This window comes from Oratosquilla oratoria, chromosome 22 (assembly GCF_046742065.1).
Source record: "Oratosquilla oratoria isolate Oo_2021 chromosome 22, ASM4674206v1, whole genome shotgun sequence".
Lineage (NCBI taxonomy): Eukaryota > Metazoa > Arthropoda > Malacostraca > Stomatopoda > Squillidae > Oratosquilla > Oratosquilla oratoria.
The window spans coordinates 12,073,507-12,093,280 of record NC_134798.1 but is presented as its reverse complement, the minus strand read 5'-3'; the positions used below and the strand labels follow the sequence as shown (position 1 = coordinate 12,093,280).

The 19,774-nt window shown below is 40.7% G+C and overlaps 1 protein-coding gene across 7 annotated transcripts in view; it reads right to left on the bottom strand.

Annotated features, from left to right (window-relative positions):
* Positions 1-4,976: 4,976 nt before the first annotated feature.
* The window catches only part of LOC143037431 (rotatin-like), a 463,326-nt gene continuing 448,528 nt past the window's right edge, over positions 4,977-19,774 (bottom strand). For 6 of the 7 annotated variants that reach the window (XM_076205620.1, XM_076205623.1, XM_076205621.1 and 3 more), the window contains 3 exons: positions 13,231-13,368; positions 8,097-8,220; positions 4,977-5,302 (listed from right to left, as the gene is read on the bottom strand). In XM_076205620.1, coding sequence (XP_076061735.1) covers positions 5,085-5,302; positions 8,097-8,220; positions 13,231-13,368 — 480 coding nt within the window. In that variant the 3' untranslated portion in view covers positions 4,977-5,084. The remainder of the gene's footprint in view (positions 5,303-8,096; positions 8,221-13,230; positions 13,369-19,774) is intronic. The other variant, XM_076205622.1, reaches the window with a different exon arrangement.

Below are 19,774 nucleotides of genomic sequence, written 5' to 3'. Positions count from 1 at the left end.
CTGTCAAACTGTAGAAGGCTTTGAGGATCTCAGAAGTTGAGTCTCCACTACCCTTGAACCTTCGGTCTACCTCCTGCGTAATTGAACCCAAGAAAATATAGAAAACTTTGACTCGGTAGTAGTGTTTCACACTTTGAAACTGTTCATCTTTGGTTGCAGATGTGGCACTGTACTTGAATTGTTCAGGGATTTTCCTCTTTCTACTGTGACCCAGGACCACAGATGGAGTGTCTATGTCCATGGTTTCATCTTCATCTCTAGCCTTCTTGAAAATTTCTTTGAACTTCTCTTTTTCTCAACATCCTCATGTTATGGAGCACTGCTTTCACAATTTTGCAGGAAGCTAACAAATCGAGATTTAGCCATTGTAATGCATTAGAGCCGCAACAACAGATAATCTACCCTCAAACAGACAACAAGCAAACGCACTCATACGTCATTTTGCACAGACAAGCCATCTCACTTCTCACCCTGACGACCGACGCACCATTCGACGTAAGAAAGACTTCCCCACAGACTCAGACTATACACCCTTCATAGACAGTCAGACAAAACTCATAATACATAATCTCAAGCACTCATCTGCCTGTGGCCCTGATAACATAAGCAACATCCACCTAAAACACATTGGACCACAAGGTATACAGGCACTCACAAACATTGCAAACTACAGCTATTCACACAACACTATACCTGACATCTGGAAGCATGGTCAAATAAAAACCATTCCAAAACCGAACAAAGACCCAACAATCCCAACATCGCACCGCCCAATCACACTTCTCTGCACCCCCTCTAAAGTCATTGAACGCCTAATACTTCAACTTGTCACACCACATATTCCCCTTGCTGACTCACAACACGGATTTAGGCCACTACACTCCACAAACACTCATCTGATAAACCTCACACAAAGAATTTTAGATGGCATCAATTCAGATAGGCCCCACCACAGAACACTTCTCATAACATTAGACATTAGTAAAGCTTTTGATGCTATCCCCCGCCACAACCTAACAAATAAAATATATAACACAGACATGCACAATAACACCAAAAGATGGCTGGCCAATTATCTGGCAGGTAGGAATGCTTATGTGTCATATAATGGCCAATCATCGCACATCAGAAACATTAAGAATGGAGTACCACAGGGCTCAGTTCTATCCCCCACACTATTTAATCTATACATGCTTGACTTACCCACACCAGACACCTCAGAAATACAAATCTCTTCCTACGCAGATGACATAACAATCACATGCACACATCGTAACACAGACAAAGCTGCAGAAATAATCCAGCCATACCTTGATACACTCAACACATGGTTCATCACAAACAGACTCAAAATAGCTCCAACCAAATCTACAGCAACACTTCTCACCAACTGGACAATAGAACACAAATACATACCTCATCTCTACATCAACAACACTCTAATACCACACACAAACACACCGAAAATTCTTGGTGTAACATACGATACATCCATGTCTTTCAAACAACACATCACAAACATAAAAAACAAATGCACACCTAGACTTAACGCACTTAAGTCAATCACTGGAACGACGGTTGGACAAAACAAAGAAACTAATATAACAATATACAAACAATGCATACGCTCAGTGTTGAATTATGCGAGTACTGCATGGGCTCCTAATCTCACTGAGACACACCACAACACCCTTCAAATCATACAAAACAAAGCCCTAAAAACAATTACAGGCTGCACAAATACAACACCAACAGACCATTTACACCATGAAACAAAAGTCCTCAAAGTCAAGGACCACCTCGACATGAGAGGCACACAAACATGTGCCGCAGCCACCACAAACACATCACACCCGCTACACTACATAGCAGAACACCCACACACACCAAGAAACATTAAAACAACACCCAAAGACCTTTATTACGCACAAATACTCTCTCCTCTTCCTCCACAACCACCAAATACCAGCCTCCGGAAACATATTCATAATCATATCACTCACCGCTCCATTAACACACTGAAAGACAACACACTGCTGCATGCCAAACCCCCTGATATCCACCCTTCTGAATCCTCTCTCCCACGAAAGGACAGAGTCCACTTGGCCAGACTGCGGTGCGGCCACCACCCAGCACTTCTAAGCTACCAGAAGAGGCTGGATGACCGCATTGTGAACAGCTGCCCAGGATGTAACACTTCACCCCATACCATACAACACATAATGGAAGACTGCATTATACACAATCATGCACGCAAACAACACGACATACACTCTATAAAGGATTTGTGGGAAAACCCAGTTTCGGCTGTAGCATTCCTTGGGGAGACGGGACTGCTCGGACAGACAGTCTAGGGAACGACAACAACAACTATATTTAATTACGGAAAAAAAAAAAAAAAATTAGGGTTAAGGGTTATAGTTAGGTGGGGTATGGTGTGGTAACACGCCACTACTATAGTGTCCCCTTAACGTACATTACATTTTAATGATATACAAATTACTATGATTAAACAAACCATTGTACGTGTCCATGAATATTATTTATATTTGTGAAATTAATGTTGCCACAAACTATGATAGCCTTTGTATGAAGAAAGCATGTAAATGTTTATAAATGTTCAAATATTGCTTATTTTTATTTGATTTTATTGCGGGTGGGCGAGTTGTAAAATATTTAAAGTTTGTTTCAATTCTTCTCTTACGGCCAAGTACCGTTCATCATGTAGTGTTAACAATCCACTACAATGGTTAGGGTAAAGATTATTCACAAACTCCTCCTAGGTTTTTGCAGATAAGACCCCTATAACCATATATATTCTGAAACCTTATAACCCAAGGTACTTGTATAACTATCATTTCCTCTAAAAGGGTTGCTCATAAGCTATCTCGTGGCTGAGTATGGAAGCTGTATCTTGATTTTTACTATCTAAAACAAAATATATAATATAGTACCCCCCACCCTACTGTGGCTGGGTCGTGTACGCTGTGTACTGCATATTACGTTTTCTGTTGTTACATATATTTGCTAACAAAAGTTGTGTAATTTGCACAATATCTATGCTTTTGTATGATAAATAATAGCATACGATATGGCAACAGGGACCTGACTGCATATCGTTCAGTATAAATTGCCCATCAGAAAATCACGAAAAAAAACAAAAAAAAAAACGAAATTCTGAAAATATTTCCTCTAAAAGTGTTGCTAATTAGCTATCTCGTGACCGAGGATGGATGTTGTATCCTGATTTTTACTATCTAAAAAATATATAATACAGTAACCCCCCCCCGTGTGGCTGGGTCATGTGTACTGCATATCACGTTTTCTGTTGTTACATATATTTGCTAACAAAAGAAGCTGCTTCTTTTGCACAATATTTATGCTTTTGTATGATAGCATACGATATGGCAATAGGAACCTGACTGCTTAGCATACTGTTGTACAGTATGTGAACGTGACTTATTCATTGCTTGTCTTTCAAGTTAGTGAGACGTACTATTTTCTCGTTGTTTCAAGTACTTTTATTGACTGAAGATGCCGAAGATTTCTAAGAAGAAGTTGCGATCACAGTTATGAACTTGCATATATGCCATCAGCAAGAGGGACAACAACCAGTGATGCCATAAAACAGCTTAGGATGGCAGATAAAGATCGTCTGTCACCAAAGATGCATTGCGCCAAGAAATGGAAGAGTGCACGCTTGGAACCTGAGCAATATAACCCTGGTGGATACTAACTGGATTCATCATATAAACCTATAATTGATCAAAAGCTGGCAACAAAGAGTAGGGTGGTGCCTATGATACCCTTTCAACACCATAACATCATAAATAATGAAAGGGGACCAGTAACCATCAACAAAAAACTTTGACGCTCATTCCTGAAAACCTTGATTTTTGCACATTTAATTTGATTCACATCCAAAACGCCTTCACTGATTTTCAACTGCAAATACTTTTTGGATTCAGCATAATTGGGAGAACATTTGGAGGTAGATTTATGTCCTGTCAAGGACTAGTAGGATTTTTTCATATATACATTTTTTTTATCAACTTTGATTTTTTTTTCTCGTAACAGATTGATCAGAACATCATAATTCTGCCTCCGTTTCTTCATCTATCTTATCCCATTATAAAGACAAAAAATAATCAATATCCAGTCAAAGGTCTATCCTCTGAATCAATTTCAAAATTTTCAAAAATTACCCCTCAATATATATATATAATATAAAAAATTATAATGGTTGCTTACGCCGTCCGGTGGTAATTCGGTCACACCTTCGCGTTTGGTGGTAAATCGGTTACACCGCCAACTACGGTGAAGAAGAAGAACTCGAAGAAATCGAAGAGGAAGAACTCGAAGAAGAAGAAGAAGAAGAAGAACTCGAAGAAGAGGAAGAAGAAGAAGAAGAAGTAGAACTCGAAGAAGAAATCGAAAAACTCGAAAAAGAAGAACTCGAAGAACTCGAAAAAGAAGAACTCGAAAGAGAAGAACTCGAAGAAGAAGGAGAACTCGAAGAAGAAGAACTCGAAGAAGAAGAACTCGAAGAAGAACTTGAAGAACTCGAAAAAGAACTCGAAGAAGAACTCGAAGAAGAACTCTTTATTTTCAAAAAAAGGGGCGTAGCCCAAAGCGCAGCGCCGCAGGCCAAGGCCTCCGGCGTAGCTGGGCCGGCGCAGCCGGTGGGCTTGTATATATAATAAAAAAAAGTATAAGGATAAATGACATGAAAACTCAGTGGTATATTCTCTGAGACAAGACAGGTACTAGGAAAAAATCTCAGCCACTTTCACCCCAAAATAAAAAAGTGCGATTTTCTAATGGACAATCCCCTTAAAGTTAGGTGGGGTATAGTTAGGTTGGGGATTATAATTATTAATGAACTCGCAGCAACGCGTGGATAATTTGGTTAGTAAATATATATATATATATATATATATACACACCTACATTTATATTGATAAAAAAACATGACAAGATAAAAGGTACATTTATTAGGGAAATATGAATCACAACAAAAAACAAATAAATAAGATAGAATTATAATTTACACTAACAGATTTGCAAAACATGTAACTGCAGCTTCACTTCATAAGTAAAGGTTTAATTTTGGTAATAAGGGTTTGGAGTTCAGGGACACTGTGTCCAATGTGGCTTAGCACAGGTAGTACTGGGTGAGCACGTAATGCTGCAAGACCTCGCTGGTTGTTGGCTGCCATGGCCCACAAGCAAACAAGGGCACAACGAATGTGGTTCACATCTTCTGTCTGGACTATCCGCAACAACAGCACTATCATATCTTCTGAAATAAAACAAACCAATGGGTATATAAGACAAATTTTACAAATCTGCTCAGATAACATGAAGTTCTACACTAAGTCTTATCTTTTCCGCAAATGTACAAGCACCACACAAGAATGCATACATAACGTATAAAGCAGAACGCTATACAGGTAGTCATCGACTTATGACCGAGTTCGGTTCCGACAGACAGGTCGAAAGTCGATCTGGACGCATGTTGGTCTTTATATATATACAGTATATATTACCCTTTATATATATATATATATTACCCTTTAAATATTATTTTTGTTACTGTATATATATATATTGTATATTATATTTAGCATACTGAAATAATCGTAGCATCTTTGAACTATATCGTATAGAATTTTTTAACCTTTTTATAATTTTATCTGATTTTCTTTGCGAAACATAGCCTAGGCCTAAGCATACTGAATAAAATCCTATCATCTTTGACCTATGATATTTCATACTGTATTTTTTTAACATTTTTATTATTTTACCATCAGACTTTCTTTAGGGAAACGTATGCATACCGAATAAAATCTTATTATCTTTGAGCTATGTTGCATATTATTCATTAACTTTTTTATAATTTTTGTTAGGAAACATAGCCTAGGCCTAAGCATACTGAATAAAGTCCTGTCATCTTTGACCTACAAATACTTTTTTGTTGGTTACATTATAATCATTGCAAGGCAAAATTAGGACATTTTTTATTTATTTCAAAACACATTCTTTTTGTTTACATACTGTACCGAAAATATTGTTATCGACAACAGACTAAGCATAAACAAAGTTTACTATTACATTTTATTAATTACAAAACATAAAAATACAAAATGCTGTACCGAACATTTTGTCATCGACAACAGACTAGGCATAAAAAAGTTTTACTGTTACATTTTATTAATTGCAAAATATACATACATATACCAAGGCCCACTTACAAGGGAGGTAGCCAAAAAAGGAAAAGGCATAAAATCATTCCCACCCATTCCATCCCTGAATACACTCCACACCCCTCCACCCTCCCTCTTATCTTAGCACCTCCTGGACGACGGGCCACCCCTGCATCCTGTCCATTGCCCTGGGTCAGAAGCTGTGTTAGAAGACACAGCACATCCACAGCAAGGCCGCTTCATTAAATCGGCGACCCTCCCTCTCCGTCACCCCATTGCATAAAAGGAGAAGACGGGGAGAAATCCTTTCGGGCTGCATCAAATTTTGCTCACACATACTACCTCACCCCACATCCCCCGCCCATTCCACCTCATGCATCACAACATCCTCCATATACAACCATTCTCCATTCACCCCTGTTTTCTGTCCTCTCCCGTCCTTCCTCAACAGACATTCCCCTCTTCCCCAAAGCCCCCCCCACCCCATCCATCCAACTCATCCTAGGACGTCCCCTCATGTTCACTCCCTCCACATCTGTCTTCCATACCTCTTTTACCAGTCTCTCCCCACTCACTCTTTCCATGTGTCCAAACCATCCCAATTTTCCCCTATCAACCCCATCTCCCAACTCCACAATATATAAAAATACAAAATGTAAGGCAAAATTAGGATTTTTTTTTATTTCAAAACACATTCTTTTTGTTTATGTATTGTACCGAACATATTGTTATCAACAACAAACTAGCCTAGGCATAAAAAAGTTTTACTGTTACATTTTATTAATTGCAAAACATATAAAAATATAAAAATACAAAATGGAATGCAAAATTAGGAAACATTTTACTTCAAACAAACAAAATGAAAGTATATTCAGCTGGCTGGGATGCTGATGCTGCCGGCAGCCTGCCAAAACTATCGTACTCGCATCTCGCAGCATGCGGAGTAATTGTACTGCACTGCCAGGCATAACATTGTAATTCTATTACTCTATTAAATGTTAAATATTATTGCACTATCTTGTGGTCGTAAAGTCAATCAGTCGTAAGTCGATGACTACCTGCATACTGAGAGTCTTCTTCCACCTTATACAGGAGGTAGCAGCCATGGCATTTATCCACCCCAACCCAATCCGTTCCACTCCAATCTGTCACTCATTTGTTTCCTTTTTATCTTCGTTCCTTGTGGATGATGGGTCATCCCTGTCCACACACTGCCTGGTTCAGAAGAAATGCAGCAAGAACACGATTGTAGATGTTCAATTAAAATAGTATACGCTTTTCTTATTTTCTTCATAAATTTGTGGAGTGGATGAGGGGGGGGTGGAGTTATAAAACAAAGTTGTGGGGGTAAATCAGTCCTGGCTGTTGGGTCATGCTGTGGAACTACTGTGTCCTGCTGTAGATTCACTGACCTGAGCAGAGTGGCATGGTACAGGGATAACCCTTCATGCATGTGGTACCATGATGGGAAGGACATTGAATGTGTTTTTGGATGGGTGTATGCATTGACTTGGCTAACCCCTTATTAAGGGGAAAAGACCCTTTGTTATACTTATGTAATATGAAAATACTAGTACTGTAATGGAGGAAAGGGAAAAAGTAAGGAGAGAGGGATGGACATGAGCAAGATGAAACGGAGGGAAGTGAGCAAGAGGAAAGGGATAGAAGTGAGAAAGAGGAAAGGGATGGAAATGAGCAAGAGGAGGGGGATGGAAATGAGCTAGAGTAGAGGAACAGGAGCAAGCTGAGGAAATGGACAGAAATGAGCAAGAGGGGGAGGGAGAATGGAAGCAAAATCCTCTTGCCCTGTTCCTCTTGAGGCTCCAGGGTTCTGTTGAATTAAATCTGAAACAAGAATAATGATAGCAACAAATACTTCAGTAATCTTACCTGACGCTAAGAGGGCTTGAACTGTGAACTTGTTGGTGGACATATTGGCCAGGATAATCATAGCTTCCATCCGATATACTTCCTTGTTTGCTAATGCATACACAGAGCCAACCCAACCATATATCTGAAAATATATGTGTATATATATATACATATACCAAAGGCTTCCCCTTATAAGGGAGGTAGCCAAAAGACAAGGGAATAAAAACCACTCCCATCCATTCCATTCCCAACATACTCCACTCCCCTCTCTCTTATCTTGGCTCCTCCTGGATGACAGGTAATCCCTGCATCTCACCCACTGCGCTGGGTCAGAAGCAGTGTCGGAAGACATGGCACATCCACAGCAAGGCCACTTCATTAAATTGGCGACCCCCCTCTCCATCCCCTCATGCAGAAAAGGAGAGTGGGGAAAAATCCCTTTGGGCTACATCAATTTATTTCTCACACATACTCCCTCAACCCCCATCTCCCACCCAATCCCCCTCATGCATCACAGCATCATCCATATACAACCATTCTCCATTCACCCCTATCTTCTGTCCTCTTCCTTCCTTAACATACATTCCCCTCTTTCCCAATCCATCCATCTCATCCTAGGTCAACCCCTCATGTTCACTCCTTCCACCTCTGCCTTTCACACCTCTTTTACTAGTCTTTCTTCACTAATTCTTTCCATGTGTCCAAACCATCCCAGTATTTTTTCAACTCTATCTCCCAAATCCCTTTTCACCCCTGTTCTCCTCCTTACCTCCTCATTTCTCACTCTATCCAGTCTAGTAACCCCTATCATACTTCTCAGGCACCTCATCTCAAATACATTAAACTCATCTCTTCCTCTCTTATGTTCCATGTTTCTGCCCCATACAGTGCTCTTTAACCATCTTCAGTCCCTAACCCACCATCCTTGCATTTACCTCTTGCACCACCCATCCATGTATAAGTTTAACAGTCAGGGAGACATAAGACAACCCTGACGAAGTCCCATCTTTACCTCGAACCACTCACTCTCTCCATTTCTAATCCTGACACACGCTCTACTACTCTCATAAAAACTCCTGACAGCTCCTAAAAGCTTTCTTACTATCCCATATATCTGCAATACCTCCCACAGTGCCTTCCTGTCTACCCTGTCATAAGCCTTTTCCAAATCCATAGAAGCTCAAAAAACATCCTTACCTTTTCCTATAGCTTTCTCACATATCTGTCTTACCACAAAAATCTGATCTACACAACCTCTACCAATTACTCCCTCTGTTCCTCTCCTAATCCTCTCAATCAAGATCCTCCCATAAGCCTTCTCAACTACACTTAACAAGCTAATCCCTCTGAAACTACTACACTCACACTTATCCCCTTTTCCATTGTAGAGTGGAACTATACAGGCATTCCTCCAGTCCTCTGGCACTCTATCCTCTCTCCAACAAACATTAAATAACCTCACTAGCCAGTCCACCATTACTGTACCTCCTTTTTTGTTTTGTTTTTAGACATTCTGCATGGCATCCATCCAGACCAGGTGCCTTAACTGCTCTCATCATCTTAACAACTGCCTTCACTTCATCCATTTTCCTCATCACGGTCATTTTCTTAGCACTTCCCACTGCAACTATCTTTCCCTCCCTATCCTCCTTCACATTTAGCAACTCCCTAAAATACTCTGCCCATCTTCCTCTTACTGCTTTCTCTTCCATTATCATCTCTCCATCTGCACCTTTTACCTTTTCTTCTCTACTTGATTCACCTCCTCTCCCTCTCTTAATTTATTTCCAAAACATCTTTTTATTACTTTCAAAATTTTCTGTCATACTCTTACCCCATTTCATATCTGCTCTCCTCTTTGCCTCCTTTACCTTGTGCTTTACTTCTCTTCTCTTTTCTTTGTACCTCTCATATGACTCCCTTGTCCTATTTTGTAACCAATCTGTGAGAGCTCGCTTCTTCTCTTCTACAACCTTCTTTGTTTCCTCATCCCACCATTCACTACCCTTCTATTTCCTCCCATCCTTTGTGTTACACACACCATCTTTGCACACTTTGTGACTCCCTCCTTGAACCATCCCCATTCCTCCTCCACTCCTAGTTCTACTCTATTCTTCACTCCCTCCCACTCCTCTCTCAGCTTCTTCTTGTACTCCTCCTTCTCCTTCTCATTTAAAGAGTTCACTCTAAGCACCTCCCTACCTTTTGTCCTTTTTCTCTTTCTCCATCTATCCTCCACTCTCAACTTGCCTTCCATCAAAAAATGATCCGATATTCCTCCACTCTCTCCTCTTAGAACATGTATATCCTTAACTCTTCATATTATGCTCCAATCTACCACTACATAATCCATTAATGCTCTATCTACCACCCTTCCATCCACCAACCTCTCTCATGTGTACTTATGCTTGACTTTCTTCTGAAACACTGTATTTGCATTTATCAACTCTCCACTACGATTACAAAGGATTACAAAGGCGGAGCATGCCAACAGGAGACCTTTTGGTACATATCTAGGTCAGATGCGAAAAAAATCATAATAATAAAATAATGAATAAAAACTATAATAAAGTAAATAAAAAATAAAATACATAAATAAATGCATAGGTATAGTTAAATAATAAACAAACAGGTAAATAGTAAATAATAATAAATTAACATATAACTAATAATAAATTAAAATAATAAATGAAAATCAGACAGACAAATGATAACAAAACAAAAACAATATAAAATAAATTATAATCATTACAGCATCTTGCCTAGGTGTTTATCTAAATGATTCTTAAAGCTTCGAACTGAACTACATTGCACTACCTGTGCAGGAAGTTTATTCCATTCATTAACTACACAGTTGGCAAAGTTGTTTCTACCTACTTCCAAATTGAATCTATTTCCGGACAGTTTGAGACCATTGTTTCTTGTCTGATTCTCATTCAATGTGAAAATTGTCACTTTTGATGTTGTCAATTCCCTTTAGAATTTTAAAGACCTGTATCAAGTCACCTCTGAGTCTACGCTTTTTTAGGAAAAACAGATTCATATGTTTTAGTCGATTTTCGTATGATTTATTTTTTATATTTGGAATCAGTTTTGTGGCTCGCCGTTGTACTTTTTCCAGTCTGTCAATGTCTTTAATGAGATTCGGTGACCATACGGAAACAGCATATTCCAAATGTGGACGAACTAACGATTTATATACCTTGTTAATGAGTGATGGACTTTTGAAATCAAAAGATCGCGCAATCAGTCCTAGAATCTTATTTGCTTTCTCAGAGGCTGAAATACACTGCTTAGATGATTTGAGGTCGTTACTGATAATTACGCCGAGATCTTTTTCACTATCCACTTTTGTTAACGAATTTCCAAATAACTTGTAATCGTACTTACTGTTATTTTTACCTATGTGCATTACCTTGCATTTACTTGTGTTAAATTTCATTAGCCACTTTTCAGACCATTGCTGTAATTTATCTAAATCTTCTTGAATATCTAATTGGTTTGAGTGATCATTTGCCACTCCGCACAGTTTTGTATCATCAGCAAATTTGGAAACAGTAGATTTTAGTCCATGGTCTATATCATTTATATATACTATGAATAGAAGTGGCCCAAGAACGGAACCCTGAGGAACTCCACTTGCAACATTATTCCATTAAAAGTTTTTCCATTTAAAACAACTCTGTTTTCGACCATTCAACCAATTACTAGTCCAACCTAATAGGCTACCACTTATTCCGTGTAAAGCTAATTTAGTAAGTAGTCTTTCATGTGGGACGGTATCAAAAGCTTTTGCAAAGTCTAGATATATTAAATCTATATTGTTTCTTTTGTCATAATTCAAGATAACTGTGTTGTGTTGTAGAATTCGAGTAAGTTAGTCATGCAAGAACGTTTCCGTCTGAAACCATGCTGGCTATCATTTATCAAATGGTTACTTTCTAAATGATGTTCGATAGCATCTCTGATGATAGTTTCCATTATTTTTCCTACGATTGAAGTCAAACTTATAGGCCTATAGTTATTTGGCTTCTTTTTGTCACATTTTTTGAATATGGGAGTAACGTTAGCTAGCTTCCATTCTCTTGGGACATCTCCGGATATGATGGATTTCTTGAAAATAATTTCTAATGGAACAACAATCTCATTTTTCTTTCCTGGAACTCCACACTTCCCAACCACTCCATCAATTGGTTTATTTCCTACCCTAGCATTAAGGTCTCCCAATACAACTACATTGACGTTCCTACCTAATCCCTCTATGCACTCATTTAAATCTATCCAAAAAGCCTCCCTTTCCTCTACACTCTTCTCACTACCAAGCTCATATGCACTTACAAAAACCCGCATCTCCTTTCCCAGTTTCACCTTCATCCACATTATCCTTAAAGAACCTCCTTCTGCTCCACTACACATTTACCTATCTCTTCACTTACTAGTATAGCCACCCCTTCTCTCCCTCGCCCTCTCTTCACTCCTGAGAACCTCCCAACTACACTCCCAAACTCACACTCGCCCTTCCCTCTCATCTTAGCTTTACTCAAAGCCAACACATCCATTTTTCTTCTCACAAACATACTATCTATCTCTTCCCTTTTACTCTCATCTGTACCACATCCGTGCACATTAAAAGACCCAAACCTTAGGGTGCTGGTTGGAAAACTTCTAGACCCTCTTATGCCTTTACTTTTTTTAGGAATGTCCCCTGTGTGGCTACAGGGAGAGGGATGCCTGGTCACAATCCCCGTCCCGTTTTTCTCGCCTCTTATAATCCAAGTGGGAATACTTGGTGGCAGCATTCTTTTCCACCCACCACATACATACATATATATATATACACACATATATGTTTACTATATAAATTCTTCTATCTATGGGACCTGAGTAGAGGCATAATGGCTCATTGTTGTTGTTCCTAGTACAGTCTGACTGATTAAGTGGCATAGGGTTCAACCCCATGAGGAATGTGATACATTGAGAAGTCTGCAAACCTAAACTAGTAGGAATATCCACCTATACTGAATCTCTCACCAATTTAAAAATGCAACACCTAACAACGGTACACTCATATAACAATAAATTCCAAATATTAATAAACTTAATTTAATACAAAACAAAAGTATGTCTTTGCAACTTTGTATATGATACCCACTTTGCAAAATTCCATTTGAGCTTCATGATGAGTTGTAAGAACTGCAATAAGGCGGAGGGCTGTCAGACTAGCTTCAGTGGACTTGTTACAATTCACACCATTATCTATCCATCTCCACACATCCGAAATCACATTCGTCTGAGTCATGTAGAAAAATTAATAAATAAATGGATACATAAATAATAGATGAAATAGCTCATCTTACATACAAAATAACTAAAAGTCATGCAGCATAGGAGTAAACATCACATCAAAGAGTGCTACCTCCCTTCATTAGGGAGGTAGCTGCATCAAAGCCAATCTCATATCATACATACATATATATACCCATGGCTTTTTCCCCCTTACAAGGGAAGTAGCCAAATTCAAAGGCATAAATCTACTCCCACCCATTTCATCCCCACATACTCCACTCCCATTTACCACTCCTCCCTCTCTCTCTTTTTTTTTTTTTTTAACTCCTGGACAAAGGGTCATCCCTGCATCTTGCCCACTGCCCTGGGTCAGAAGCAATGCAACAAGATGCAGCACATCCACAGCAAGGCCACTTCATTTAATCAGGAACCCCCCATCCCCTCATGCAGAAAAAGAGAAGACGGGGAGAAATCCCTTCAGGCTGCATCAAAACATCATTCACACATACTCTCTCACCCCCCATCCCCCACCCACTCCCTTCAATGCATCACAGCATCATCCATACATATTCTCCATTTACCTCTATCTTCTGTCTTCTCCCTTCCTTCCTCAACAGACATTGTTCTCTTTCCTAAAGCCTCTTTTACCCCATCCATTCATTTCATCTTTGGCCGTCCCCCTCAGGTTCACTACCTCCACCTCTGTCATCCACACCTCTTTTACTCTCTCTTCACTCATCCTTTCCATGTGTCCAAACCATCCCAATATTCTTTCATGAACCCTATCTCCCAACCAGTGGCGGATCCAGGATAAAAACTTGGGTGGGGGGGGCTAACCTGAATACCTTCCTCTGAGTAGTCTGATGTATCAGAAGTCTGAGGTATACTTAACTTAATATTTTTCAGATTTTTCTGTATTTTAGACATAGAATGTATATTCGTTTTATATTGTTACACGCTTGTGCTAGTCAGTGATAAAGAACTGGCACGCGTATACTCTCGCACAGAGAGAAATTATTGCAGGATCCGTGTGTAGTCTTAGTGCACATGGACTCATGGAAGTAATAAAAAATAAAAGTAGCTTTAAAAAACAGAAATACAAACAAAAACGTGTATGAACTTCTGAACCTGTTAATAAAAGTATCTGAATTACATTAATAACACAAAGCATTGTTCATGGGATCTCACATGAACATCAACCTCCTGTTTTTTTGGGGGGCAAATACATTGATTACACTGTCTATTTCAATATTGATTTCATTGTGAACGCCGAGTAGCGCCAGGCCGTTGAGGCGATCTTGACCCATAGTATTCCTTAGGTAGGTCTTCACTCGCTTCAGGGTTGAAAATGAACGCTTGGCCTCTGCGTTCGAGACTGGGAGCGTGATCAAAACTCGGAGGAGCTTGGCCAGATTCGGATACATTCGGGTCTGGGCATGGGCCAGGGCATCTCCAATGGATTCGAACTTCATTGTTGTTGAATACCAGCGCTCTGCTTCTGCCTTCATGAGGCTCAAGGTCTCGATGTCAGCCTCATAAACCTTTGCCGCTTCCAGTACAGCAGCAACATCTCCGTCAGCGCTGCTGAGCAGATTCTTGATCTTGAAGCCAACAGGAATAGTATCATTCCTGAACTGGGTCTGCAGCTCAGTCAATACATGGTCGAGGAATGGGACATATACAGATCTTCGGTAATACTCCTCAGCTGTCTGGAAGGGTAAATTCGCTCGCTGCTTTTAGCGCTTGCAAACTCGAGGTACAGGAATGGTGTTGTGTGATGAACTGATCTCCTGGAGGAGCCCCTCTGCCTTCTTGAAGATGTCCTGGAAGCTGGTCAGTGCACCTTCCCGGGTCTTGTTTAGATGCGTCACCACATCACCATTTGTAGCGTACACTGAGACTAGATCGACCATAGGGGACTGCAGGGCTCGGCTCGGCTCCACAGTATGAGCTAGCACAGACTTAGCGACGGCGAGACCAATCAGAAAGCGCGGCTCTCGGATTGCTATTAGTAGTAGTCCCGCCGTCGCGTCCGAGTTGCTCTCGTTCTCCAGAAAGATGGCAATAACTGGCAGGAATTCCATAAACACAATGACTGAGTCGTGTCGCTCAACCCATCTAGTAGCGCAGAGGCTGACCAGCTTCTTCCGCTTCGTGGACGTGTGTTCTTTTACGAGCTCAGTAAACCTCATCGAGCGCATGTTTGAGGAATAGATGTAGTTATACACCTTGCTGAGAGTCTGGAGAGTGAGCTTTACCTCCTTGGTGTCACAGGCCTTGGTCACAGGCCTGGCAACCCTACAACATGCGCAGCACAAAACAGATAAATGGAATTAAACAAATGCCAAACACAGCACAATTCCGCCCATATACCGCATACATGCTGTCAGTTTATTTAACCCCCAGACCTGGCAAAACATCAGAAAGTACTAAAATCGATTAAATGACATCCTTACAATGATTCATGGAAGAACAAATTGGGGGGGGGGGGCTTCAGCCCCCTTAGCGCCCCCCCCCCTGGATCCGTGCCTGCTCCCAACTCCCTTTCCACCCCTGTTCTCCTCTTTGTTTCTCACTCTATCCAGTTTAGTAACCCCTACCATATTTCTCCGGCATTTCATCTCAAACATGAATGAAGGTGTAGAATGTTACATGAACTTCTTTGCAGATGACACAAAGCTACTAAAGAAAGTATGGAAATAGATTGTAAATTGCTACTAGGAATGGAGTCAAAAGTGTGAAGTGAACTGAATAATTTAGATACAGAAGCAGTGTGTGCAAAACTATTCAAGATTTTAAGAAAAAACTTGATGCTGAAAGATACAAAGACAGGTCACCATGAGCATAGCTCCCTTCCTGTACAATACATACATATACCAAAGGATTTTTCCCCCTACCTGGGTGGTAGCCAAAAAGAAAAAGGCATAGAAACCACTCCCACCCATTCCATTTCCTATATATTCCACTCCCCTCCACCCTCCTCCCTCCCTCTTATCTTGGCACCTCCTGGACAACAGGTCATCCCTGCATCCTGTCCACTGCCCTGGGTCAGAAGCAGTGTCGCAAGACACAGCACATCCACAGCAAGGCCGCTTCGTAACTTCGGCGACACCCCCTCTCCGTCCCCTCATGCAGAAAAGGAGAACACGGGGAGAAATCCCTTCGGGCTGCACGATTTTTTTTTTCTCATACACACTTCCTCGCCCACAATCCCCCACCTACTCCCCCTCATGCATCACAGCATCATCTATACACAACCCATCTCCATTCACCTCTATCTTCTGTCCTCTCCCGTCCTTCCTCCATAGACATTCCTCTCTTTTGTAATGCCCCTTTCACCTCATACATCCATCTCATCCTAGGACGCCCCCTCATATTCACTCCTTCCACCTCTGCCTTCCACACTTCTTTTACTAATCTTTCTTCACTCATTCTTTTCATGTGTCCAAACCATCCTAATACTCTTTCATCAACCCTATCTCCCAACCCCCTTTCCACCACTGTTCTCCTCCTCACCTCCTCATTTCTCACTCTATCTAGCCTAGTAACCCCCATCATACTTCTCAGACATTTCATCTCAAACACATTCAAGCTCCTTCTCTCTTCCTCTCTTATGTTCCATGTTACTGCCCTGTACAATGCTGTTGGCACAATCACTACTTCATATAACCTCCTCTTAACATCCATTCCCAGATGTCTATTTCTCATTACACTTTTTAATCCACAGAGGCATTTACTCGCTTCTCAATCTACATTCTACCTCCACCCCCACTCCTCCCTTTCCTGCCACATTCGCACCCAAGTATCTAAAACTATCCACTTCCTCCAGTCTTTCACCCTTAATGCTCACCTCCAGCCTGTTGTCACTCTCTCCCCTTGTACATCTCATCACCTTACTTTTACCCACATTTATCTTCAGCTTCCTTCTTTCACACGCCTTCTCAAACTCTGTCACTAGCTTCATAAATCCCTCCTCTGATCCTGCTACAAGCACAGTATCGTCAGCAAACAACAACTGGCTCACCTCCCACTTTTCTCCATTTTCTTTAATCATCTCCAACCCCTGACCCACAACCCTTGCATTCACCTCTTGCACCAACCCATCCATGTATAGATTGAACAGCCAGGGCGACAAAACACATCCCTGACGAAGTCCCACCTTTACCTCAAACCATTCACTCTCTCCATTTCTAATCCTAACACAAGCTCTACTACTCTCATAAAAACTCGACTGCTCTTAACAGCTTTCCTCCTATCCCATATATCTGCAGTGCCTCCCACAGTGCCTTCCTGTCTACCCTGTCATAAGCCTTTTCCAGATCCATAAAAGCCCCAAAAACATCCTTACCTTTTCCTATAGCTTTCTCACATATCTATCTTACCACAAAGATCTGATCTACACAACCCCTATCTGTTCTAAACCCACACTGTTCCTCACCAATTACTCCCTCTGTTCCTCTCCTAATCCTCTCAATCAAGACCCTCCCATAAGCCTTCCCAACTACACTCAACAAGCTGATCCCTCTGTAACTACTACACTAACACTTGTCCCCCTTTCCCTTGTAAAGCGGAACTAGGTAAATACAACTAGATAAATACATTGAAACTCCTCTTTTCCTCTCTTATGTTCCATGTTTCTGCCCTATACAGTGCTGTCGGCACAATCACTCCTTCATACAATCTCCTCTTAGCATCCATTTCCAAATGTCGTATTTCTCATTATATTTTTTAATCCCCCAAGGCATTTACTTGGTTTTCTCAACCTACATTCTACCTCCACCTCCACTCCTCCCTTTCCTACCACATTCGCACCCATGTATCTAAAGCTATCCACTTCCTCTGGTCTCTCTCCTTTAATACTCACTTCCAATTTGCAGCCATCCTCTCCCCTTGTACATCTCATCACCTTACTTTTACCCACATTTATCTTCAGCTTAGATAACACATTTTTAGAGAAAACTGAGTGTGAGAGAGACTTGGGAGTTCTAGTGAGCCCTGACCTTAAAACCTGGAAACAGTGCATCAGTACCAGGAATAAAGCTAACAGAGCATTAGGTTTCATTGCTAGGACAGTAACAAATAGAAGTGCAGAGGTAATTATCAAACTCTTTCTAGCTATAGTTAGACCCATCTTTGAATATGTGGTACAGTTTTGGTCTCAGTCCTATAGAATAGACATAAATTCACTAGAATCAGTACAGAGAAGAATGACCAAAATGATATATAGACTCAGAAATTTGCCTTACGAGAAGAGGCTTAGGCACCTTAACTTACACTCTCTGGAAAGATGCAGAGTGTGGGTGATCTAATAGAGGTGTTCAAGTGGATCAAAGGCTTCAACAAGGGTGATGTAAACAAGGTCATCATATTAAAACAACAGGGCAGGACTCACAGTAATGGATTTAAAATGGACAAATTTAGATCTAAGAAGGAAATAGGCAAGAATTGGTTTACTAATAGGGAGGTCAACGAATGGAATAGACTTAGTAACCATGTAGTGAGTGCTGAAACTATCAGTTGTTTTAAGAAATAGACAATTTTATGGATAGGGATGACAGGTGGTGATAGATATGAAGGTGCCTTGTGTAGGCCTTATGGTCTTTTGCAGTCTCCTTCATTCATATGTTCTTATGTTTGCACACCTTCCCAAACTTTGTCACTAACTTCCTTAATCACTCCTCTGATCCTCCTACAAGTGCAGTGTTGTCATTAAACAATAACTGGTTTATCTCCCTCTTTTCTCCATTTTCTTTAACCATCTCTAATCCCCAGCCCATCACCCTTGCATTTACCTCTTGCACCAGCCCATCCATGTATAAATTGACCAGCAAAGGTAACATAATGCATCCCTGGCAAAGACCCACCTTTACCTCAAACCACTCACTCTCCATTTCCCAGTCTAACACAGGCACTACTACTCTCATAAAAGCTCTTGAATGCTTTTAACAGCTTTCCTCCTGTCCCATATATCTGCAATACCTTCCACAGTGCCTTTCTGTCTACTTTGTCATAACCCTTCTCCATATCCATAAAGGCCCAAAAAACATCCTTACCTTTTCCTAAAGCTGTTTCACATAGCTCCCTTACCACAAAAATCTGATCCACACAACCCCTACCTGTCCTTAACCCACACTGTTCCTCACCAATCAATCCCTCTGTTCCTCTCCTAATCCTTTCAATCAAAAACCTCTCATAAGCCTTCCCAACTACACTCAACCAACTGATTTCTCTGAAACTAGTACACATACACTTGTCCCTTTTTCCCTTATAATGTGGAATTATACAGGCACTCCTCCTGTCCTCCAGCACTCTACCCTCTTTGCGACAAACATTAAATAACCTCACCAGCCAGTCCACCATCACTGTACCTCCCTTTTTTAGACACTCCGCATGACACCTATCCAACCCAG